Source organism: Gymnoscopelus microlampas, assembly GCF_963454915.1.
Source record: "Gymnoscopelus microlampas genome assembly, chromosome: 16".
Lineage (NCBI taxonomy): Eukaryota > Metazoa > Chordata > Actinopteri > Myctophiformes > Myctophidae > Gymnoscopelus > Gymnoscopelus microlampas.
Genome location: NC_139953.1, coordinates 6509817 through 6536279, shown reverse-complemented (window position 1 = coordinate 6536279; position 26463 = coordinate 6509817). Strand labels below are relative to the sequence as shown.

Genomic DNA, 26463 nt, shown 5'->3' with positions numbered 1-26463 from the left:
GGAACTACCTTTATTGATCTGACAGACACAGAAAACATCACAGACCACAGACAGCAAAGAGCTACTCTTAACTACTAGCTTACCAGCTTTAACAATGGCTTATTGGGACGTGGGCTGAGTGCTCTGTAAATTGGTTCAGGACAATTACACGGTGGCGACGTAGACATACAAACCCCAACTTGACTTTTAAGGCAATTGCCAGTTGTCTTAAAACACCCATAAAAACCTGGTGTTTACACAATAAAGTCTAATAACTCTTTTATTTATCTCTCCGAGCTGACGCTGTCATGCCGTCCCAGATCCTGCTGCTGATAGTTCTGCTCTGAAACTCTCCCGACTGTGGTATTATGGACAAATGGAACCTCCTCACTGAAAGGTTTACGGGGATAAAAATGTCCTCAGCATCACTTAAGTCAGTTGGACCGGCGTTCACCCTTGAAGGAGGGTGTAAATCATCAACCGAGCTAACAATCAGACTCCTCTGCTGCCAATCAGCGAAGCATGTGTCTGTGTCTCTCCCCCTTGTGTTTACTCTGCTGGGTGATGCACAGTGTGCATTCCCCAGCGTTGGCTCCCAGTGGTCTGCACGAGCCACGCTTTACCCTGGAGGCAGCGAGGGCATGGTTGTCTTGGCAGTAATGGACTGTTTTTTTTTTTTAGATACCGGTACTTTATTTTTCATTTTTTCATTTTGTCATGTGGACAGCAATCGACAGTGCTGTCCATCTACAATATATGGTTCCATATAGCATCTGGGATCTCTATACCTATGCCCTGCTCCCATGCCGACTTTACACCCACCCAGGATAGGGGATTCAGGTTTTGAATCGCATTATATAGACTTGAGATAGTGCCTTTCTTTGAAGGGTTCAGAATCAAACATTCATCAAACTTTGACTTAGCCGTAAGATGTGGAAATGAAGGGAGATGCTGTATCGCAAAGCTACGAATTTGAAGATATCTGAAAAAATGAGTATTAGGAATATTATAATTTTCTGTAAGTGTAGAGGAGGCAACAAAAGTATTATCCACAAAAAGGTCACCTAAAAAGTTCAGACCATTTCTCCTCCAGAGCTGGAATGCAAAGTCGGACTGTGATGCAGGAAAAAGATGGTTGGACACCAATGGAAAGAGATAGCTTATCTGGGTGAGGTTAAAATGTTTCCTAAATTGAAACCAAATTTTTATGGACTGTTTAACAATGGTATTGGAGATTTGGGTGCCAGGGCCAGAGGGAGAGCATAGTAGAGACACCGGGGAAGTTGTTGTGTCTGATTGGAGTTCTATACGAGCCCACGTTGGAGCATTTCTGTTATTTTTAAAAGTGGAGATCCAATATATACATTTATGTATATAGAGTCAGGGCTTTTAACGCACCGGTGTGCAGGTCACTCGAGCATGAGGGTCATAGGAATGTCACTGTCTCACACACACACACACACACACACACACACACACACACACACACACACACACACACACACACACACACACACACACACACACACACACACACACACACACACACACACACACACACACACACACACACACACACACACACACACACACACACACACACACACACACCACCTGATTCGGATGCTATCAATGCATAGAATGGGAGATTATCACGTTCTATCAGACCATTGAATGGGCGAAGTAGGCGACCTACCGTCTACCCCGCGATTTATCAGACCATTCAGTGGGCGTAATCAGGAGCTACTGACCTACCGACGGAGATGACTTAAATACTTTAGTTTCGGTTTTGGTTTTGGTTGTTTCGGTTTCGGACCATGACGGAGGCGCGCAGTCTCAGGCGAGGTGGAGCCCCGCGACGGGCCACCGAAGGAGCTAAGGCGACTGAGTTGCCGTCCGGAGCGGTGCGACCCTCGCCTGTGCCTACTCAGCGCCGTTCGAGTTATGTACCGATATGGACAGAATCGTAAATATTGTTGTGGGGACTGCTCCGCCTCCGTCGGTAGGTCAGTAGCTCCTGATTACGCCCAATGAATGGTCTGACAAATCGCGGGGTAGACGGTAGCTCGCCTACTTCGCCCATTCAATGGTCTGATAAAACGTGATAATCTCCCATTCAATGCATTGATAGCATTCGAAGCCGGTGCACACACACACACACACACACAAAACTGTGAGTGGACACTGCTAGTAATAATAGACATGTCATAGCCTACTGTAGATGTATCATATGGAAAGAGAAAGAGTGTCATGACAGGTTGAAGAGTGGGAGAAGGGTGCATTTGTAAAGAATGAGAAAAGGCTAGAAAAAGAGGTACTGTAGAGTATTTCCTTACATTTTCCTTGTTCTATGAAATGTCATGATGTTAATTCAAAGGTTGTTGCACCTGAAACTCACAATTCTACAAACTCCAAATCTGAGCGAGGTCACACAATCTCATTCTAACTGCTCACTAAACCCTCCGTTATCCTTAAAGGTAGGGTAAGTGATATTATTTTTAGTGAAAAGGTTAAAGTACAATATTCTGATAGTAATCATTGCTACAGAGCGTTTGTTCAGTCACAGGGGTCTCTCCAGCTCTTCACTAAACATAATATAGTACATTTTCAAGTAGGTGACAACATTTAAGCCAATCAGGAGAGAGCACTGAAAATGCATTTTCTGTTTAATAGCTGGTGAGACATGGGAAACTCTTTTACTGAACAAACACTCTATAGCAATGAGTACTATCAGAATATAGAGCTATTTAACACTTATTTTAACCAAAGTAAATCACTTAATCACACCAGTGGTGGCTGCATGGTCATTTTTCTCCAAGGGGGGTATCGTTGCTGTCGGCAGAAACCTCTTATCTTCAGATTTGAACTTTGTTGAATTTCCCTTTCAATAAAGGTGTACACAATTTGATCTTATAATCATATGTCTTCAATTATATATCTGTATCCTTTCACAACAAATTAGAAAGCAGACTGCAGTGTCTCACTTATCCATTTCATTTGAATTAAAGAGCTGGTGCCATGTTTTTGCACTTTTTCTGTTTTTCATGTGTCTATGAGGTTGATAGAACTTCATTAAGCCCCCCCGGTGGTGTTTTTATGGTGTTTTATGTCTTCTCTGATTATTTGGAGTTTCTACCTGGAGGCTGAAATCTTGAGGGTCAAACGTGCCAATAGAGAAACAGCCCTTTAGTGACATCACAGAGCCCCCAAAAAACATACCCTCCCCCTCATTATCATAACACAACAGGTGTGGGCATGAGGAGGAGGAGGGACTAGGACAGGTGGGTGGTGCTAAGGTGGTGGAGGAGGTGCTAAGGTGAGAACCAGGCATACTTAATGAACTGGAGGCGTGTCCACATAAACATTTTTTTTTCACAATTTCTGTACACTTTTTTTTTTTTGAAAAAAATCCTTACATAATAATAATACCTTATGATCAGGTTTTAGGGTTGAAAAATATCATGGCACTCCATCTTTAACCAATTTTGTTAAATGTTTCTCAATGGTGGTCTGTTATTCAGCATTTCAAAATTATTGAGCCGTGTTATGACCTGAAAATTGCACAATTTGAACTTAGATTGAAAAAGCCATTTACACAATGGAACAATGGCACACAACAATGCACATACTACACATAATATGTAGGCTATAATGGAGACAAAAACTTATTTTGTTTTATAACTGTATACTATAAGTATTTCGGTATGAAAACCCACCTTATATATTTTTTTTTTTACCAAAAGAGTGCTTTCACTGCATGCACCCCCCTTTCCCCCTGTCTGCATGATTGAGGTCCATATACCCTGGGGACACAGTGGGGTAACAGTAGAGATGGATATGTTTTTGTTTAAAAGATTAAAGCCTAATAATTGCTATAGCATGTTTGTTCAGAAATAGGGGACTCCCTGTCTCTCCAGCTCTTTAATAAACATTTTTTTTTTAATATTGGACTAGAATTCAACAAATAACATATCAAAATGATAATGTGTAGCTGCAATGCGTACTGAAGGTTGACTTCTGGACAGTAGGCCTACGCATTGCAGCTACACTATTTCCTTTCTTTAAAGCCACTTTGCAAGGGGGGGAGGGCAGCCAGAGGCAGAGCATAAGACCCGATTCAGACTGCCATCCTGGCCTGCTAATGTCCTTCCTTAGGCTTACGGGCCAATTTGACAACACCTTGATCATAGGGTGCTTCCACACATGAGCGTACGCTGACGTGCAACGCTACGCTACGTGACGCTAGCCCCGTCCACTCTCATGTTAAGTTAAGAACCGGAAGTTCCGGTCCGGTTTTTCCTATAACATGGGAGTGGACGGGACTTCCGACTTCCGGGCGTCAAGTTGGCACTCATGTGTGGATGTACCCATACTGGGGTCAAGTGGAAGGCACACATAGCCCGCTCTCTAAGAGCATCACAAACTGCATTTCTGATTAGAGTCAATTATAGACATTGTCAAGTGCAAGCCCGGTTGTCTGCTGCACTAGATAATCGATGGAGGAGGACGTGGGCTTTTGGTCGCACATTTTGAACATCGTTTGAGTTGTTAACTTAGTTTGCTGTTTTTTTATTTTATTTTGAAATGACTCAATAATGTGTGCAGGACGACATCGTGTTCGCATTTATCTGCCTGTAATGCTGTCTGACCTACAGTACTATGCTTCTTTGAGAATGAAGAATTTGAATACCTTGTGATTATGCTGTGTAATGAAAACCACATTGATTATAGTTGCACAATCTGGCCTATTTTATTCACGTTTATTTTACTTGCATCACGGTGCGCACGCACACACACACACACACACACACACACACACACACACACACGATCTACAACCTCACAACGCATGGCATCGCAACATGTTGCAGCAGAGGCTTTAACCTGCAAAAGTGGACAATGCCAAAAACGCAACAATGTCTTTCAGTTTCATGATCCATCAAATGGAAATTTACAGGAATTTGGGATAGCGTGATTTACAAGAATCAGGGGCTGAAAGAAAAGGTTTGGTAAGGGTTAAGCCTACGGGTGTATATTATAAACGCCAAACGACAAAACAAAAAGAAGAAATTTTGCGGTACCTCTGGGGAAGAATCTGCCAATGCTTTGTCAATGCAAATGCGTGGATTCCTGGTCTTGCGGATTTTTCCTAAGAATCCACGCATTTGCATTGACAAAGCATTGGCAGATTCTGCCCCAGAGGTCAAATAAAAGTGCGGTGGGAGCGTGCCCTCAGGGTTAAGCCTACGTGTGATTGATTGAGTGATGTACTTTATTTAGTAAGACGTGAGAACAACAGTACATGGAAGTACAAATTCACAATACGAGGTCTACTAAACTGGAAGACTCGTTAAAGCACTTCAAAGCACTTAAACTTAAAAGCTTGTTTCAAATGAGTTCCCCACGCACACAAATCATGATGACATAGAGACAGACAGATATACACACTACTATAGTGTGTATATTATAAATACCAAACGACAAAACAAAAAGTGGGTGTTTTGTCAGAAGATTGGAATTTTCTAAAGAGAGAGAGAGAGAGAAAGGGGAAAGAGTCAAAGGGAGAGGGGGAGGTAGCCTATAGAGAGAGGGAGGGATAAATAGATGCAACACTGACAGACTACAACCATATTCAAACACAATGATGATGGGGATGAAGAAGATACCAGTTATTCTAGTGGTCTGCATGCTGCTGTTCTCAACTCTGGATGTCCTGGCACAAGAAGACAGTAAGTTTTGAAGGAGAAAACAAAGCAAAAGAGGAGGGCCTATAGTGTGCTCTTGTGTCCTTCACTAAAAGTCAGTGAAAGATAAATAACAGTGTAGTTAAGGTGGTCTTTGGTTTTAAAAAAAGGGGGAACCTTCATTCTTCCAAAAAGTGAAAACGCTTTAATGTGAGGCTATAGTTCATCAATGAACTGAAGAGTAATGAACAGTAAGGCTGTTGGCAACAAACGTATTTGTTTTTCTTGTCGTATAAAAAGCAGCGATATGCAGATTGGAGTGAATGAGTACAAATAGATAACAGGTTAAGCACATCAAGCCTAAACTATTATCATAACATTCTCTCTGTGTCTCTTTCTTATTCTTATTCTCTCTTATTCTGCCCAGATGGTGTTTCTGAGTGCTGCTTCAAGTATCGCACCAAGCGCCTGCCTAAGGACAACGTGGTGACGTTCCAGCGCACACACAATCGGTGCTCTATGCTTGGTGTTGTGTGAGTATTATGCTATATTTACTAGTGTACCTACACATAAGCCCAGTGATGGAAGAAGTACTCACATGTTTTACTTAAGTAAAAGTATCAATACTGCAATGTAGCTATACTCTGTTACAAGTAGAATTCGTATTCAAAATGTACTTTGTTAAAAGTACAAAAGTATCGGCATTAAAATATACTTTTAAGTACCAAATATAAAATTACTCAATGAGCATTCTGCAGACTTATAGTCATTGGAATGCCTTCTGAGGGCAGCATTCAAACTTCTGCGTGCAGCATGTCCAATTTCACAAGTTGTGATGTATGTATGTATGTATAAACCATCTTTTGTATAATGTATAAACCATCTTTTGAAAATAGCCGATCTGAAAGCTCACAATGCATCGCGACGCATTGTGAGCTTGTAGATCCGGTGGTTAGTGTATTTTGTAATAATAATACAAATCTACAAAGAAAATCGAGTAACTAAAGTTTTCATATAATTTTAGTTGAGTAAAAGTACAATATTTTCCTCTGAGATGTTGTGGGGTAGAACAAGTAAAAGTATCAAAAAAAATTATAATACCGAAGAAAGTAAAAATACGCCAACATCTTTACAGTAATTGAGTACAAGTACTTAGTTACTTTACACCACTGCGTAAACCTTGTACACATGCATGGAAAACGCAGCTAACCAGCATAAGACCCTTCTCTGCGCGTCCCAAATAATCGCCCGCCTCTCATTGAAAGTGAATTACATAGGCGCGCTGGCTGCTTGCCGTGTGTAAGTACCTATAGTGTGCTCTCTAAGAGCATCACAAACTGTATTTCTAATTTTAGTGGAGTAAAAGCACAATATTTTCCTCTGAGATGATGTAAGTACAGTAATTGAGTACATGTACTTAGTTACTGCCGGAGACTCCGCCGGTCATCAAATTATTGGCTTAGGAATGCGACAAAAACAAAAAAAATCTCCATGAATTCAAGCCTCCATGGGGTGTGTAATTGATAGAAAATAAGTCATTTTTTGGGTGAACTATCTCTTTAATGTAGATCAGTGGTTTTCAACCAGTGGTCCGGGGACCACCAGTGGTCCTTGAGGGGGTACCAGGGGGTCCCCAGCTAAATTAGTTAACATAGCGTCATAATCATTTTAACCACTTAGCTTTGGCTATTCAAAAATAGCAGATCTACAAGCTCACAGCGCGGCACCGAGTGCCGCGCTGTGAGCTTGTATATCTGCTATTTTTGAAAAATCTTGAAAATGTGTGCACATGTTTGAATATATATATTTTTTAAAGCGAACATTTTTTACTCAAATCTCTGCTTCTGGGGGTCCCTGGCACAAAACATTTTCAGATGGGGGTCCGCGGCCAAATACATATCAATTTAGGGGTCCTTGGCATGAAAAGGGTTGAAAACCACTGATGTAGATGACAGTACGTTTTGAAGGAAAACAAAGCAAAAGAGGATGGCTGCACCTCACAACGCATGGCATCGCAACATGTTGCAGCAAAGGCTCTAACCTGTAAAAAAGGCAGATGTGACTTATACTCATTGGAATGGCTTCTGAGGGCAGCATTCAACTTCATTGGTTCTCGCGCCAAAATATAACGCTATACCCTCAGAAGGCATTCCAATGACTATATATCATGATCCATCAAATGGAAATTTACAGGAATTTGGGACAGCGTGATTACTAAGAATCAGGGGCTGAAAGAAAAGGTTAGGTTTAACAGAGAGAGAGAGAGAGAGAGAGAGAGAGAGAGAGAGAGAGAGAGAGAGAGAGAGAGAGAGAGAGAGAGAGAGAGAGAAAAAAGGGGTGAAAGGGAGAGGGGGAGGTATAGAGAGGGAGGGATAAATAGATGCAACACTGACCGACTTTGGTTAAAAAAAAAGGGGAACCTTCAACTCTTCCAAAATTATTAAAACACTTTAGTAGTTACTTTGCAGATATGAAATATTTCGTTATAAAACATACATTAACCACTTTAGCCCTATTTTATACATAGGCTATTTGAAAATAGCCGATCCACAAGCTCACAACGCGTAGCATCGCGACGCGTTTCAAACATAGTACTTTTACTTTTGGTAAAAGTATATAAGTATATTTTGATGCCAATACTTTTGTACTTTTACTCAAGTAACATTTTGAACACAGGTCTTATAACAGACTGTTTTTATATTGTGGTATTGCTACTTTTACTTAAGTAAAATATCTGAGTACTTCTTCCACCATAAAGTGGCAGGGTCCCCCAGAATAAACAAACCGGGGGAGAATGGGATGTCCAGGCCTGTAATCATCTCTAATCTCTCATGTATAACAGACAGCACTGGAAAGCAGAATTCAAAATCAAATGAAACATCTTAATCTGTCTGTTCTAGGTTCACAATGAAGAATGGTGTCAGGTTTTGTGTCGACCCAACTCAGAACTGGGTCCAGAATGTCATCACCACTGTGGAGTCTAGATAACATTTAGAGGGTTCTGGCCTGGGTGACTCTGGGCTGTCTAATACCTGGTTACAAAAACAAGTTCCAGACAAGCAGTTGGTTTTGTGACAATGCTTTGAGATGAACCCCATGCTTTGCTTCCTTGTTTGTAATGTATCAATCAGCGGTATTTTTTAGGGCCCACTAGAAACACTAGTGGGTCTCAAAGTGTGGTCCAGGGACCCTCATGGTTCCTTGAGGGGGTGTAACTCTGAGAGTGTACAAATGGAACCAAATGGACCCGGGAGGGTCCATTTGGTTCCATTTGTACACTCTCAGAGTTATGGGGGTCCTTGAAATAATTTTTTTTGAGAACCACTAAATGGAACAGATCCTTCATTAGTATCATTGGTAACACCTGTGAAGGAAGCAAGGAAGGGGCCCAATGTCTGTCCAATATGGCTGCTGTGCAGAGCCTATTGTTTTATTTGAGTTCACGTGCCTAGGTGAGGTGATGATGAGTTCATGTGGCGAGGGCATAGAGGTATAATATAACCCATATAATATATATATAATATAATAATATAGCCCCTTGCCCGGGCGAGGGGCTATATTAAAAACAAAACACAACACAACTTCAGATCGCCACTGCTGTTTTGTTAGGGTTGATTTTAGTATTGTTATTTGGGCTATTTCTATTTCACAGTATTTTATGTTTGTTTTTTTCTTCCACTCCCAAATACTGAGTGCTGTGTAGTGTTGATTTTTTTACTGCTAGACTAGTTTTAGTCGACTAAATATCATAAGATTTTAGTCGACTAAATCTGCAGTTGATTTAGTCGACTAAAATGTATTTTGGTGGTGCCTTGATGGCGCCGTAATGGCTGATTTTACACTTGGTTGCATGCTGAAAATAGACTATCTACAAGCTCACAACGCGTCGCATAGTTTTAATCGAAATCAACACTGGTGCTGTGTGTCCAGAGTCAAGAGGGTGCCGAGTGGTGCTGCCGATCTGTTGCAGGGGTTCACCATAGCTCTCACTATAGTCCACATGCCCCAGAAGGCTTGTTTTGTTGATGTGAATGTGTGCACCTCTCTTCACAGTGGCGCTCCTTTCCCATGTGCATGCTGTATGTTCGCTGTGTGTGTGTGTGTGTGTGCTTCTAGGCTTATTGGATAAAGGTGTACCTCGTCTTTAGCTTAGCTTTAGCTTAGCTCCCCCTGTTCAATGGTGGTCATTTGCCCACTGGCTGTTGACTCTGATTCAAGTAATTGTGATTACATTCAGTGTACTGTGGTCATTGTCCGGCTGTGATGAATGTGGTGTTTTTTTTTAAACAATTGTTGAACTGAAATGTATTGGTGATTTTAATTAGGAGTTGAATAAATACTGCCTCATTGCACAGTACCTGATAGTTAACCTTTTCTGTGTTTTATTAAAGTTTGGGGGAATTCATGTCTCATCTCTCATTGTATGCAATTGTGTATTCTTGGGGAACCAAGTATATTGTATTACAAACTCATTCATTTTCCTTGATATAACATCTTCAAGGTGGTGTGGCATCATTATTTAAAAGTAAATTCCTTGCCACACCAGGCTACATTCTGACGTTAGTCGGCAGGTTTCAATGAGGCACATGAGATATGAAGTGAACCAGTGTACTGGTTGAACAGGCACCGGGTTACATAAGCATGGATATTCTTTCCAAACAGACTGGCTAGCCTATAGTGGGAGCAGCGTGGGAACACAATCAGGGGTCATCATTTTGGGGTCCCGTGAATTGCCACCCCCTAGCGTTCACGTTTAACCTCAAATTCAGTCATTTGATGTATGTTTTCTGAATGATCAGATCAGCGCTGAGTGCATCTCACTCAATCCACGGCCGTCCATCGACGTGACACGTGACACGCATGTTATAGAGTAGTGTTTTCTTCTCTGCAACCATATGTTCATTCATTAGCCACTTTGAACCCGCTGTCCCTGTTTTGGGGCATGTCGTGGAGAAGCAGCATTGAGGTTTTATGCACCACCATGTCTGGAACAAATTCCCAACAAACTGCAGGTCTTCTGCCACTATTAGTTCCTCTAAATCACAGCTAAAAACCTGTCTTTTTGCCACTGCCTTTCAATGAGTTTCTTATTTTATTTTATTCTTCTGCGCTGTAATTTTTGTTTTATGTAAAAGCACATTGAATTGCCTTGTTGTTGAAATGTACTATACAATATTTTTCAAAAATATTTTTTTAAAGCGAAAATAGCAGTACAAATACTTAAATACCAATAGCTTATGTGCAAACGTATAATAAAAGTACAGACAAATGTATTAAAAAAAACAAAAATAAATAAAGATATGGTCTGTACTGAAATCTCGCTATAGGCAAATATACTTTTAGACAAAAAGTATATTTATATATTAGACTCGTTGGACATGCAAGATGAGGTTAAAACTGTCCAATAGTGGGGCCTGTTCCTTATTGCATTGGATGTAGCACAGTTACATAAATAAACTTACATCAAGCAGCACACACCTCCCCAGTGGTGGAAAAAAAGTACTCAAATATTGTACTTAAGTAAATGTATGAATTCTGCAATGTGGAAATACTCTGTTACAAGTAAAAGTCCGGAATTCAAAATGTACTTACGTACAAAAGTATTGGCATAAAGATGTACTTTAACAATCAGTAAAGTGTTATATATCATTTTTTATCGGTGATTAGTCACCTTTACAACGAGGTACAGCGTGTAAGCATCGGGCATTCATGGAATGAGCAACACAGACAAACGTGTGGGTAGCCGCCGAGCAAAAATGTGCCAAAATGGCCTGTTAGACTTTTCTGCTGACATTCATGACATTCAATTGGCTTCAGGTGTGTGCCAGTCACAGGTGTGTGACTGCCTCACAGGTGAGTGACTGGCACCTGAACATGGGCTCTGCAACTTTGTTGAGTTTGTGTATGCTCCAAGCAGCAACACTGCCCCCATGTAAAGATGCCACTTTTGTCAGGATAAGGCCCGAGCAACACGGCAAGTGAAGCTGGTGTTTGTTATGCAGAGTGACAGCATTTTTTGGTGTTAGCCCTGGTACGATTTCCAAACTTAGGCCTAAGTTCTGTGAGACTGGTGAAGTCAACAAGGAAGACAACAAACCAAGACCCCTTGCTTCACTGAGGAACCATAGATTTACAGGCAAGATTTGCACAACGGTACCAAAGACATATGTCAAAGTTGCAGGGCCCATGCTCAGGTGCAGGTCACGCACCTTTGACTGGCACACACCTGCCTGCAAATGGTACCAGGGCTGACATTAAATAATGCGTAATCGGAACACCAGCTTCACTTGCCCTATTGCACAGGCCTTATCCTGAAGGGACAAACATGGCATCTTTCCATGGGGGCAGTGTTGCTGCTTGGAGCATACACAAACTCAACAAAGTTGCAGAACCCATGTTGCAGAACGCAAAGTTGCAGAACCCACCTCTCAGCAGGTGTGTGCTGGCAGGTCGCTCAATACAAGAGCGATTACCAGCAAAAGCATATTGGGTGATTTTGGCACATTTTTGCTCGGCGCTACCCACACGTTTGCCTGTGTTGCACATTCCATGAATGCCCGATGCTTACAAGCTGTACCTCGTTGTAAAGGTGACTAATCACCGATAAAAATGATATATAACACTTTACTGATTGGTATTAGTAAAGGGGAGATATAATGGCCCAAATTCAAGTTTTCTTACATTTTGTGAGCGGTTTATATATATATATATATTCAAAGATTTGCACACATTTGCCAGCATGACATGAGGATACAAAGCTACAAGCTACCATTCATTTTCAATGGAATCCAGTGACATGAAGATACAAAGATACATCCGACGTCTGTAGCCGATACAAAATCTACAAAGCAACACATCCAGCTTGAGCTGCATGGCTTCAGATGCAGCTACAAAGCTACCAAGTGTTGTTTAACCATTTCCACTCACTTTCTCTCTCACTCAAACTATTCCTGCTTGTAATGGAAACTCATTATTTCCGTGTTCCGCAAGTTCCGCGTTCTTTTAACTCCAGGCTTTATATTTTCCTCATGTTTCTCTCTCGTCTGACGCACACACGGCCGTGTCGATCAAACACTTCAACGGCGACACGGCGACAGATACGCTTGCGTCCCTTTGCTGCTTTTGTAGCTGCCAGGGTGAACGCAGCATAAGGGTCCATTTGGACACAATCAGAGTTACCATGGATCAAAGCAAAATAAAATCTCCCTACTGAAAATGTTTGTATGACCCGAGTCCTAATGTGTGATTTGTGAAACCCCCCCCACACACTAGCCTTGATTCCTTATCACATTGACTGCCAGAGTTTATTCATAATGTACTCACCCCTGTGCCAGCAATTTGCGTGTTTTAAAATGTTTTCATTCAAATAAATTCTCTGATTGTGGTCTTAAGCACATACGACAGTTCCACCAGTAGAGAGCAGCAAATCCACACATTGATCACCTCGCTCTCCCCCTCCGAAACAGGCCCACGTCACATCCGGTCATTCACCGGATGTTATGTTTTCGACAATCCCTGATCCCCGGACCGGCCTGAAAACGATGTGATATACACGACGATGACTGTTAGTCACCCGGACCGAAGAAAATAGAAGTTGAGCTGTCCGTTTGTATTTTATACCGTGTGAAAAAACGTGTTTTTCCCTATTCTGGCCGAAAATGACAGGAGGAAAACAATGTGACCCGGAAACGAAATCTGCGTTATACATCCGGCTCCGGGTGAGTGTGACGTAAGTGGAAAACGAAAGTGCTGATGAAAAATAAACAGACCCGCACGATCACAGATTAAAATGGTCCATTTGGTTCCATTTTTGTACACTCTCAGAGTTATGGGGGTCGTGGAAATCTGAAATTCAAAAATCTGAGAACTACTGTGCTACACTAAATGGAACAGAGTCTTCATTAGTATCACTGGTAACACCTGTGAAGGAAGTGATACTATGGCTGCTGTGCATAGAGTGTTCCTGCATACTGCCAACCAGGTGAATCTGACTGAGATCAGTCGTGGCGACTGAGAACTTGAATCCACGCGTTACAGACCAATAACTTCTCAAGGACCCCCGGGGGGTCCTCCGGAACCGCCGGTTTTGAGAACCACTAGCTCCAGAGAAACAGTGAAACGGACACACAGAAGGGTTTGCCAGCGAGCACCGAGCGATGGGACTCACCGAGCCGTAGTGACGTCTCTGTGTGGTAGTATCCATTCTGCTGCTTCTTCTTCAGCATGGAGCACAGGTCTAACCTCTCCACCGGCTGCTCTCCAAAACACCTGAGAGTTACACACAATAACACTATGAGAGTTAACACAATGTCAGTGTGTGTGTGAGTGTGAGTGTGAGTGTGAGTGTGAGTGTGTGAGAGAGAGAGAGAGAGAGAGAGAGACACACACACAGATATACACACACACACACACACACACACACACACACACACACACACACACACACACACACACACACACACACACACACACACACACACACACACACACACACACACACACACACACACACACACACACACACACACACACACACACACACACACACACACACACACACAGAGAGACAGACAGAGAGACACACAGAGAGGCAGACAGACAGAGAGAGAGAGAGCTCCTACCTGTCAGTATAGCTGGAGTATAAGGCTGGATCGACGCGCTTTAAACCCTGAAAGAGATAGAATGACAGAGGAGAGGGGGAGAGAGAGAGAGGAGTACAGAGTGACAGACGAGGACATAAGAGTGGAGGAAATCATGTAGTTATTGAAACATTTGTTTTGTACTGTTTTGTAATTGTATTGTATTGTATTTTCAAATGTTAGCAGCCATTGTTGTATATCGTCACAATGTCCAGAAAATGTCCAAAACTGTTACTTTTCAGGAAATGGAAGAAAAATAACCTGTGTTGGATTCAATGTAGTTATTATTTAGTCACAAGCTCTTGTTACTACAATCGTATGCCTGACAGCGATGATGTTACATTTTAATGTATTGTGCATGTTTATGTGCATGCACAATACATTCTGCACACACACACACACACACACACACACACACACACATAGGGATGGGTATCGTTAGGATTTTTACGAGTCCGGTTCCGGCTCCGGTTCTGCTTATCGGATCCGGTTCCTATCGGTTCCATATTTCGGTTCCAAAATGGTAAAAAAATAAGAGGTGAAATGTTTATTTAATAGAGATGCACCGAATGGAAAATTCTTGGCCGAAACGAATACCGAATACAGGAAACACTTGGCCGAAAACCGAATAGCCGGAAATTATTAATTAAAAAAAAAGATATATACATTTTTTTTAAAGTTTTTTGTACCATTGCTGCCATGGCTGTGCTTCTGTTGTAGAGCTACATGATTATGGCAAAACTTATCATAACTATAATGGGTCCATATTGAGATCAGTTATTTAAAACATTTATTTATTGTGTAGAATTATTGATTTACTATTACTATTAATAAAATACAATATGCCTCAAAACATTACCCTGCCATATTCAAGAAATTAAAACAAATATTGAATAGCCTAGCAAAAGGCATTATAATGTCTGCATTTGCATTATTGCACACACAGCCAAAATGCATTAATAATATTAGGTCTGCCATTCCTTCCTTTTGAAGAAGTCACTTTCAGTTTTATTTTTGAAAGAAACACACACACACACACACACACACACACACACACACACACACACACACACACACACACACACACACACACACACACACACACACACACACACACACACACACACACACACACACACACAGAAGCGTTCACACTTCACAGCTGGTGTTAATTATTTAGCCCTGCGCGAGTTCTTAACTAGCGCTGGTTTTCCAACTAACGTTACACCCTCTGACATGTGGATTCTAGTTTTCAAGTTCACAACAGCAAATCTTGGTTACAAAGTTTGCAGGGCAGGTTATTCCTTTCCTTACTACTTCAGTTCAGATGGTGGTGAGTGAGTGAGGGGAGGGGGGGCGATGCGGGGAGGAATGAGGCTGGGCTGAGTGCGCCCGTAGAGAAGCAGCAGTGTCTACTCTTCCATACGGAGAGACGCTACTGATCTATACTTCTCCATACATAGGTGTTTTACCGGATTTGTGATTTTTGCTCGTGCTGTTTGTGTAGGACTTCTAAACGCCTTTGTTTGAACGGCTTTTAGCGCATCTAGGAACCGATATGCAGAACCGAAATTACATATTTTGTTTGGGTACCCGGTACCGACAATTTCTTTATCGGTTCCGTACCGGAACCGTATTTCGGTACCCAACCACACACACACACACACACACACACACACACACACACACACACACACACACACACACACACACACACACACACACAGAGTAGGAAGAGCGCCCTGCCCTCTGGCCGGCGCCAGACAGACAGGATGTGATGTCATCAGGTGTCAAGAGAGAAGATGACTGAAGATTGTTGTCCTTCCTGTGTTTTTCCTCCCGTCTGTCTGTCTGTCTGTCTCCTCCTACCACCACATCATTGCCTGTCTGTCCCTCTCTCTCCGTCTCATCACTGATTTATTCTCTCTCATGCATCTCTCATTTCTGCTCTGTGTGCATGTGCGTGTGTGTGTGCGTGTGTGCGTACACACATACCTGTGAGCGGAGTTTGGGTGCTCTGGAGAGCTTCATGATGGTGAGGTGGGGTTCAAATCCACGCTGGTATCCTTGCATGAGACCTTGTGCTTCAAAACAGCTCCGCAACAACTCTGCAACGCACACACACACACACACACACACACATAAACACCTGATAAGGTTCAGAGGAAAACAACAGATATTTTTGGAACGGCAACTCTAGAAGGAAAGATTAGTATTAAATCAATAGAGAGAGCAAGAGCGAGAGCGAGAGAAGGGAGCAGGAGAAAAGGAGGGCAGGGGTCAGTGGAAGCAGGAGAGAGGGGAGGAGATGCTAAACATCAGCGTTGAACAAAAGGGCTGTACATTTGGTAAACAAATTTGTTGCTGTCTGGCAGAGACCAGCTAATTACATTTTTCCGCTTTTGCATTTGTTTTTCCATAAATCAGGGCCATTATGTGTGTTGGTAAAGAAATATTGAACCAATGAAATAAATAAATATATATATATATAAGAAAAAGAAAATGTGTGTGTATATATTATATATATATATATATATATATATATATATATATATATATATATATATATATATATATACACACACATTTTCTTTTTAACCCATTAAGACCTGAAGCCGCTTCTAAAAATGTTCTAAATCCTAACAGTTTTTCGGGAAAAAAAAAAAAAATCACGATTTTTCAAAAATAGCAGATCTACGAGCTCATAGCGCGGCACTCGGTATGAGCTCGTATATCTGCTATTTTTTAATAGCCAAAGACATTTAAGTGACACAGATGCGTTCCAGGTCAGAGAATATTTGGAACTCAAATCTTTGCTTCTGGGGAGGGTCCCTGGAACTAAATATTTTGAGATGGGGGTCCGCGACCAAATACATATTATTTTGGGGGTCCTTGACATGAAAAAGTTTGAGAGGCACTGATATAGCAACATAAGTGGTTCAAAAAACTGTTAGGATTTAGAAGACATTTTGTAGAATCGGAGCCTCAGGTCTAAATGGGTTAAGAGATGCTGCCTTAATGTCACACACACACACACACACACACACACACACACACACACACACACACACACACACACACACACACACACACAGTGTTTGAAGAGAAAACATGGTCGTTTGAAGAGAAGACATGGGAGGGAATACTATTCTCATATCAGTAATAGAAAACATGCTAGAGAAAGGAAAGGGAAAAAATGAGTGAAAAAAAAAAGAACCGTGAATATAATAATATGTGAGAAGTAGAGTATACAGACACTCTGACGGAGGTCAGAGGTTAACTACGGCCACTTCCTGTGTTGATGGCCGACTGTCTGACTGCTCTGACCCATGGTCAACACCAGTGGTGGAAGTACTCAGATATTTTACTTACAGTAAGTAAAAATAGCAATACCACAATATAAAACTACTCTGTTACAAGTAAAAGCCCTACTGTATGTGCAAATGATCAATGAACGACTATTAAAATAAAAGCCCTAGATGACAGACATTACAGTAGAAAGACAAGAGAACAGAGAGCGGAAAACAGAAGCGACAATACGAGTCCAGTTACTAGAATGTAGGCATGTAAGCAGCTAGTAGAAAGCATTAAAGGACGACTTCACCGCTTTTCAACCTATCTAGTAGGTCCTCACTAATACTCATGATAAAATGGTACCATTTTTTTCTACTCGGCCTGTGTCTCATAGGAGGACTGTGGACAGTCCAGAAACCTGTCTACCAGTGACATCATCGTTAGGCATGTTTTTTTTTCCAACAAGATTTCACATTTTTTATTTAGATTTTTATTAACACGAGAACAATGGCTTCTTTTATTGCATTGCAACTTTCCAGGAATAGAAAGCCTGCAGTTTCTATTAGCTTGGATTCCCCATTGATGATGTCACTGGTAGACGGGACTCTGAACTGTCCACAGCCCTCCTCTGAGACACAGACCGAGTAGAAAAAAATTGTACCATTTTATCATAAGTATTAGTGTGGACCAATTATATGAAGATAGGTTGAAAAGCGGTGAAGTCGTCCTTTAAGAGATGAAGGTACCATATCTAACAGTGTCTAAGTATTAGGATATGAAGCTATAGTAACTAACCTGCCAGTCTGTCCAGTGTCTAAGCATTAAGAAGGTACAGTCACTAACAGTGTCTAAAAATTAGATGAAGCTACAGTAACTGACTGTGTCTAAACGTTAAGAGATGAAGGAACATTATCTAACAGTGTCTAAGCATTAATAGATGAAGGTACAGTGTCTAAGCATTAATAGATGAAGCTACAGTATCTAACAGTGTCTAAGCATGAATAGATGAAGGTACAGTATCTAACAGTGTCTATAAGCATGAATAGATGAAGGAACAGTCACTGACCTGCCAGTCTGTCCAGTGTGTCTCTGTGCCATCCCGGCACCAGACCCATGAACACCACCTCCTTCCTGAAGTGACCAATCCCTGAGAAGGACAGCGCCAGGTCCCGCCCGCACAGCAGCTCAGCCAATGAGGGCTTCAGCTGAGCCAGCGCGGCTGCCGCCCTGCAAAAGAGGGGGGGGAAAAAGGCACATCAGTGAACACACACACACACACACACACACACAAAATACGTAAAAATACACTATTGTCGGTGTCTGTAAGAAAGCTTGTTTGTCCAAAACTGTCACTTTTCAGGAAAAAAAATGAGAAAAAAAGGAAACGGTGTTCCAAGTCATTATTTGTATCACAAGCTCGTGTTAATTATTGTCATTGGCTAAATATTTATAAAACCCACAGAAACACTTAAAATATTGAAAACGCATGAGCTTGTAGATCTTCTACTTTCTCTACTTGACACTCTTGTATGACAAAGTATGGCATTAATAAATAAAAAAAATATGGAGATACAAGGTTTCCGATATACACATGAACCTGGGAGCAGTGCCTATACTCCTCTGTCTCCCTCTCATATTACATCAGAGTGAATCTAGTGATTTATAACGACACGTGTCTGATACTTAGTGCATATTTAACCCATTAAGACCTGAGGCCCATTCAACAAATGCCTACTAACTCAGTAGTTCTCAAACTTGTTTGTGCCAAGGACCCTGAAATTCTGTATATATTTGGCCGCGGACCCCCATCTGAAAATGTTTTATGCCAGGAACCCCCAGAAGAGAAGATTTATGCAAAAAAAAAAATTAAACACTTCCAAGATTTTTCAAAAATGTAGTTTTCGGAAAAAAAACAAATGTTGCTACAGTATAGCTAAAATCTAAAATGACACAGGTGCTTTCCCGGTTTTAATGGGTATAACACCACTATCGCCACGTGAACATAACCAGGGTTCCAAAGCCCTCCTAATGGACTCTCAGAGGGTTAAAACTGACAAACTCTCTCACACACACACACACACACACACACACACAAGAAATCATTTTAACCTTCGTCATTCAGTTACACCGGAACGTTTTTTTTAGCGCCGTTTCTAATCTGATTAAAAACAAAGCCAAAACAATTTGCTGTCACTTTTTTTTCTTCACGGCAAGGCATTGTTGACACAAAACAAAACTGATCCCCACCCCCGTCTGTTCTGTGTTGTTGTTAAAAGAAATGTTTATAGTTCATCATCGCTGTCTAGATGTGAATAATTTAGGATTAGACTATTTTGGGGGCTTGGTTTGTTTTCCTGGAAGGGTGGAGAGGAAACACACGAGATACAGCAGAAGATTCAACTGTTTCTTCCCAATTAAATCACTCACAACAGTTCAAACAGTATCAACCACTTAACTTACTCTACTTCATTGACCGGGGTCCACCAGGGCTCTATACTGTACTTAGCCGGCTCCTTTTTTCCCCCTCTACACTAAATGTCTTTAGGGGTAAACAGCCGATATAGATTGGAATATTTTTGCCAAATGTTGGCCTATTATGACATGCCCGGAAAAGGGATGCTAGGGTTCAACTTCAGTGGATAACCCTTTGAGACCGGGAACGCATCTGTGTCATTTTAAGATTTCTTTGGCCATATAAAAATAGCAGATATACAAGCTCGTAGCGCGACACCGAGTGCCGCGCTACGAGCTTGTAGATCTGCTATTTATTTTTTAAATCGTGAAAATATGTGCAAATCTTTAGTTTGAATATATATATGCTTTTTTAAAGCTGTAGTTTTTAACTCAAATCTTTGCTTCTGGGGATTTTACAAATGTCTTCTAAATCCTAACAGTTTTTTTTCCTTAAGTTTTTTTTTTTCTTTTTTACTTATGTTGCTATATTATCAATGGTTTTCTAATTGTTTTCTTGTCAAGGACCCCCATAATAATATGTATTTGTCTAATATATAATAATAATATTTTGTTCCAGGGACCACCAGAAGCAAAGATTTGAGTTAAAAATGTATATAAAAGATTTGCACACATTTTCACGATTTTTCTAAAAGAAATAGCAGATCTGCAAGCTTGTAGCGCGGCACCGAGCTTGTATATCTGCTATTTTTGAATAGCCAAAGAAATCTTAAAACGACACACATGCGTTCCCTTCCCTGCCTCAAAGGGTTAAAGGACACAGTACTGTCTTCCTAACGCCAGGAACAAGACCCCCACCCAAATGATGGATGGTGTTGTGTGTTGTGATAATGTACACAGAGGGAAGTGGACCTTCTCAGAGGGTGACTGGGCCACTCAGTCTATTCATTATGCTTCCTTTTGTAACCATATAAGATTTGCAAGCTTCGCGCTGCGTTTTGAGCTTGTAGATCTGCTACTTTTGATGGATTTTTAATTTGAATCCTGAAAAGTAACAGTTTTGGACGTTACGAGGTTTTCACCCCGACAGAGACGATATACGTTGGCAATACGAACATAGCAAATCTATGCCTCGTGTCATCATGCTGTGAGCTTGTAGATCTGCTAACAGAAAAATAAGAGATTGTGCAAACATGTTGCCTAAAAACATGCCCAAAATTAAGGTTAGTAGGGTTCATGTGGTTAACCACTGAAGCCCTATTTTAAGCTTCATCATACAACAGAATCACACAGTTGAAATAACTGATCTACGGGCTTGTAGATCAGCTAATTTTGCACACTTTATAATGACATGCCCAAAAATAGGGAGGGACGGGACGGCAGGTTTAAAGCGGTTAATTGATGCTGGATCCTGATGAGGAAGACGGTGAGAGGAAGAGATAGCATCCAGGAAGGACAGGAGGGTTATTTTCTGCAACAGGACCAAAGTGTCCTCCCGGACACCGGGAGTGTCCTCCCAGCCAACGGGGGAAGAAACAATAAAACTCTCTCATGAGTGTGCAATCTACTGTTGCTGTCAGGTGGAAATCTTGATGTACAAAACTGTTACTTTTCAGGAAATGGCCTGACATAACCATGTGTTCCAATGGATCCAATGTAGTTATTATTTAGTCACAAGCTCTTGTTGTTCTCATTGGTTCAATATTTACAAAAAAAAACATATAATGTACAGCCACTTTCAACCTGGCTTCCCTGTTCTGCTTACACTTGGGAGCTTGTAAAATTGGCCAGTTTCGCCCACTCTTGTGAAGAAAACTGTCATACGACAAAGTATAATAATACGCCATTCATTTATGAATAATCACACCCTGTGTGAAGGAAGCGGTGCCTTTGATGAGCCCCGTATTGATGTTGTCATCAATGTTTGTTTATTGGACATACACCCGGACACACGGACACACAGAAAAAGTCAGATATAGAGCGGTTGGTACCGCTAAAAACACAAAAAGACTGATATATGGAAAGACAACGGTTTCTGCCAGACAGCAACGATGTCTGTACAGAAATATACAGGGGGGAAATACACACAAATACACTGTGTGGAGTTTGCATGTTCTCCCCGTGTCCCCTAGTGTAGGTACCCGCACAAAAGAAATGCAGTAATCCTGTTCTCTATACCAAAAAAAAAAAGAAATATACAGGGGGGTAAAGTTAAAGGCACCCTGTGGATCATCCACAGGGTTACTGATGTTACATTTTGGGTTGAAAATAAATGTATTTCTGGTTCCAAAGCGATAAGTTGTCAGATAACACATGTACAGTATGTGGAATGGTTTATTGTGAAAAATAACTTTGGTTTAATTGAAAAAGTTACATAGTATGACTTTATGATGTTTATGCGTGCGTGCGTGCGTGCGTGCGTGCGATCCACTCACATGTCTATTTGCTCCTGATTGGCGAGGTGAAGGACCAATAGGGTGATGTGCAGGCTGGGGACGGGGATCATGGCTCTGGCCAATCGAGGCTCTTGCTGAAGCACCGCCTCTTGGATCTCGGCCACGGCTGAGCTGATCTGTGGTTGGACAAGACGGCAGTCAATCACCACCAGGTTTTTTTTTTACTAATGTTCTGGACGAGGGGTCTTCAACAGGCGGTCCGGGACCCCTACTACGGGGTCTTCAGGGTAACTACAGGGGGTCTGCCAAATATTTGTGTGATGGGGAACAAAAATTGCAGATCTACAAGCTCACAACGCTTGTAGATCGGCTATTTTCGGAGAGTTGGCGTAGAGGGAAAAAGATCAGACCAAGTACAGAGCCAACTGTCAAGTTGACTAAATATTGTACTATCTGAAAAAAACAATTTAACTGTGCCAGTGTGTCACCTGTGTGTTGGTGATGGGGAGGGACACAAAGTAGTTGGGACGCTGGCTCTGTTTCTTTTTCTTGCTGGTTTTCTCGGCGTCCTCCTCGCTGTCCACTCGGCCTCCGCTGTCTCCACTCTTCCTCTTTCTCGTCTTATTCTCGGTGGACTCTGGACCCTGGACAACTGGAGAGAGAGAGAGAGAGAGAGAGAGAGAGAAAGCACTGTGATTTAATTACCAACATAATGAACAAACGTCCAAAGTGTGTTAATTGTTCAGGCCAGCAGTAATGAGCCTAGTCAATCAGCCAGCAGCTGCTATAGTTTAAAGATTAGCAGTCAAGACAGTTAATCAATTAGTTGGCCAGTTAAGGTCTAGGCACTCCCATCATGTAAAACAATGATCTAACTAGGGCTGCAACCATCGATTAGTGTGTGTGTGTGTGTGTGTGTGTGTGTGTGTGTGTGTGTGTGTGTGTGTGTGTGTGTGTGTGTGTGTGTGTGTGTGTGTGTGTGTGTGTGTGTGTGTGTGTGTGTGTGTGTGTGTGTGTTGAATCAACGTGAAATCATTCTAATTGCTGATTATTTACAATCAACTAAATCAGTCTGAGCAACTATTGCAGCTGTACTGCACGTTCACGGTCCATTTATGCTACTGTATTTAAACACATGCACGAACATGTAATTCTATTAAGATTGATTATAATCATAATGGATTAAATTGATTAGTTTGATTAAAATAAAACTTTGTTTAGGTTCATATACTATTCTGATAGTACTCGTTGCTATAGTGTTTGTTCAGTAACAGGAGTCTCCCCGTCTCCCCTGATAAATGGAATTTTATCTTGTATTTTTATCATGTGTATGTTAGGAGTGTTATTAACCCACTAAGACCCGGAACGCATCTGTGTCATTTTAAGATTTCTTTAGCTATTCAAAAGAATTCATGTCAAGGATCACCCAAAATTATATGTATTTGGCCGCGGACCCCCATCTGAAAATATTTGTTCCAGGGACCCCCAGAAGCAAAGATTTGAGTAAAAAAAAGTAAAAATTGAAAAATATATATATATATATATTCAAAGATTTTCACAAAGTTGAAGATAAAAGAAAAATAGCAGATCTACAAGTTCATAGCGCGGCACTCGGTGCCGCGCTATGAACTTGTATATCTGCTATTTTTGAATAGCCCAAAGTATAAAATATGGATAGTGGTTACACGGATGCGTTCCCGGTTGAAAGAGTTAAAGAATTGTCTGGTCATGAATGACACAGTTCATGTAGTTCATTATCTTATTTGAGTTTTCCATTGCAGTTACTTTGCATGTGTCACGATGACCTTAAACTGAAACTGTGTTTTTCAACTTCCTAAAAGTTTTGCATGTGTCACGATGACCTTAAACTGAAACTGTGTTTTTTCAACTTCCTAAAAGATGGGATCATATCGTGCAGCCTTGTGCTGCCCAGGTGCCTGGTACGGAGAGATAAGGTCAGACCACAGCTTTTCTCTATAATGATGTATCTAGCTCTCTCTCCCTCCCTTGAGGGGAGTGACTTAAATCCCTGTATGTACATTAGGGCTGGTAAATTAATATTAGAATTTCGAATATTCCTCGAATATGGGGGAAATATGTTCGAATATGAAAAATAATATTCGAATAAAAAAAAAAAAAAAAAAACTTTTTTTTTCTTTCATGTTCATTTGACAAGGACAATACAAAAAACAATGTATTATTGGATCCGAGCACTTGATACATTGTTTTTGATATTTGTACCCGTCAAATAAACATTAAAAAAAAAGAAATAAAAAAAACGTTTTTTTAAATAATAATAATATTCGAATAAATTCAAATATCTGCCAATTTTTAAGACCATTTAGAATTAGAATATCATTTCTGAGGAATGTTACCAGCTCTAATGTACAGTAAACTGTTGCTTGACTCTGTATGTCTGGTTCCGCGTCACGCTCAAACCGTATCGCTTCGCACAGCGTTTCAAGCTTGTAGATCTGCTATTTTTGATGCTTCTGTGTGACACTGTAGGTATGATCAAGTAGGGCATTCATTTACGAAAAAGCTAAAATATGGAGATAAGAGGTTTCTGCCTGACAGCAACGAGATATTATATATAGCAACATAGGTTTTTTTCAGAAAACTGTTAGGATTTAGAAGGCCTCAGGTCTATGGGTTAATTAACATTAATAAACCTTTGAAAAAGGTTTGGACAGCCCTGATGTCATACGTACATCCCAGGTCGTTCCACACGGCGGAGCTGGCGAAGGCGAACGGGAGCTCCGACATCAGACTGTCTAAACTTTCGGCCGGGGGCGGCTTGTTCTTCATCATCATCTTCCTCTTCTCCCTGTTCAGCTTTCTTCTCCTCTTCCTCTCTCTCGCTCGGTCTGGAGCTGCGCGCGCACACACACACACACACACACACACACACACACACACACACACACACACACACACACACACACAGTACAATATTAGTATGGACATAAAAAGGAAAACAACGACTTAAATGCACAAATATGAATACAAAAATTGGTGTCGATTCATTTATGTACTGTACACGAAAAAAGAAAACATTATAACAAAATATCTGCATCTCGATTATTCAATTAACGTACATGAGCAAGATCAGTTATTGGTTCTACATATTGTTTTTTGAATGATTGATTGAATATTTTATTAGGCAAAAATGTAAAAACAGCACAAGTACAGTTAAAACACTTCTAAAAGGTCCGTCCAAAAAGGTCCTTGCGGTCTTGTTTCCATTGAGGTCCTTGTATATATTTTTTTGATATGTTTTCGGTTACTTTGTCCAGCCTTAAACCAACCCTAGCCGAACAAATGCAGATCTACAAGCTCTGGTAGACATTAATACAAAAAGAAACTTGAAAAAGAAAGAAGCATGCACTCATCAGGCGAGTAGTTCGAAGTATAAAAAGTATCGGGTGCACGGTTCAGGCAGAAACAGTTTCTTTGAAAAGAATACCAGCCGGATGTTTCGGGCCCCCCACAGGCGTTCCTCAGCGTGTCCCACGCGTGTCCACACGCTGAGGAAGGCCTGTGAGGCCGAAACGTCCGGTTATTGAGCTGCTGCGGGGGGGGGCGATAAGACAAGACATTTGACAATATGTTGTTCCATTCTAGCACTTTAAACGAACGTCCTGGTAACAAGCATTAATTAACAGTTAATAAACAACTTATTAACTACTTATTAACAGTTAATAAACAACTTATAAGGTAGTTATTAACGTTATTATATGTTTATAACCGTTTATAAAGAATTTAACGTGCTATTAACAAACATTAATTAACAGTTAATAAACAACTTATTAGCTACTTATTAACAGTTAATAAACGAATGATAAGGTAGTTATTAACTTTATTATATGTTTATAACCGTTTATAAAGAATTTAACATGCTATTAACAAACATTAATTAACAGTTAATAAACAACTTATTATCTACCTATCAACAGTTAATAAAAAACGTATAAGGTAGTTATTAACTTTATTATGTATTTATAACCGTTTATGAAGAATTTAACGTGCTATTAACAAACATTAATTAACAGTTAATAA

The 26463-nt window shown here is 40.9% G+C and overlaps 2 protein-coding genes across 2 annotated transcripts in view; one reads left to right on the top strand and one right to left on the bottom strand.

The window, feature by feature from the left end:
- The window catches only part of akap7 (A-kinase anchoring protein 7), a 135543-nt gene extending 110297 nt beyond the window's left edge, over positions 1 to 25246 (bottom strand). The window contains exons 1-7 of the mRNA XM_084081607.1: positions 25116 to 25246; positions 22893 to 23056; positions 22444 to 22580; positions 18663 to 18823; positions 16298 to 16410; positions 14285 to 14331; positions 13831 to 13931 (exon numbers count right to left, since the gene is read on the bottom strand). Of these exons, the coding sequence (XP_083937733.1) occupies positions 13831 to 13931; positions 14285 to 14331; positions 16298 to 16410; positions 18663 to 18823; positions 22444 to 22580; positions 22893 to 23056; positions 25116 to 25218 (826 nt within the window). The 5' untranslated portion in view covers positions 25219 to 25246. The remainder of the gene's footprint in view (positions 1 to 13830; positions 13932 to 14284; positions 14332 to 16297; positions 16411 to 18662; positions 18824 to 22443; positions 22581 to 22892; positions 23057 to 25115) is intronic.
- LOC311062539 (C-C motif chemokine 14-like) lies at positions 5626 to 8728 on the top strand. Its single transcript, XM_084081655.1, has 3 exons — positions 5626 to 5708; positions 6091 to 6196; positions 8564 to 8728. Exons 1-3 carry the CDS (start codon positions 5627 to 5629, stop codon positions 8649 to 8651), a joined length of 276 nt encoding a protein of 91 aa, XP_083937781.1. The 5' UTR covers position 5626; the 3' UTR covers positions 8652 to 8728.
- Positions 25247 to 26463: the final 1217 nt, after the last annotated feature.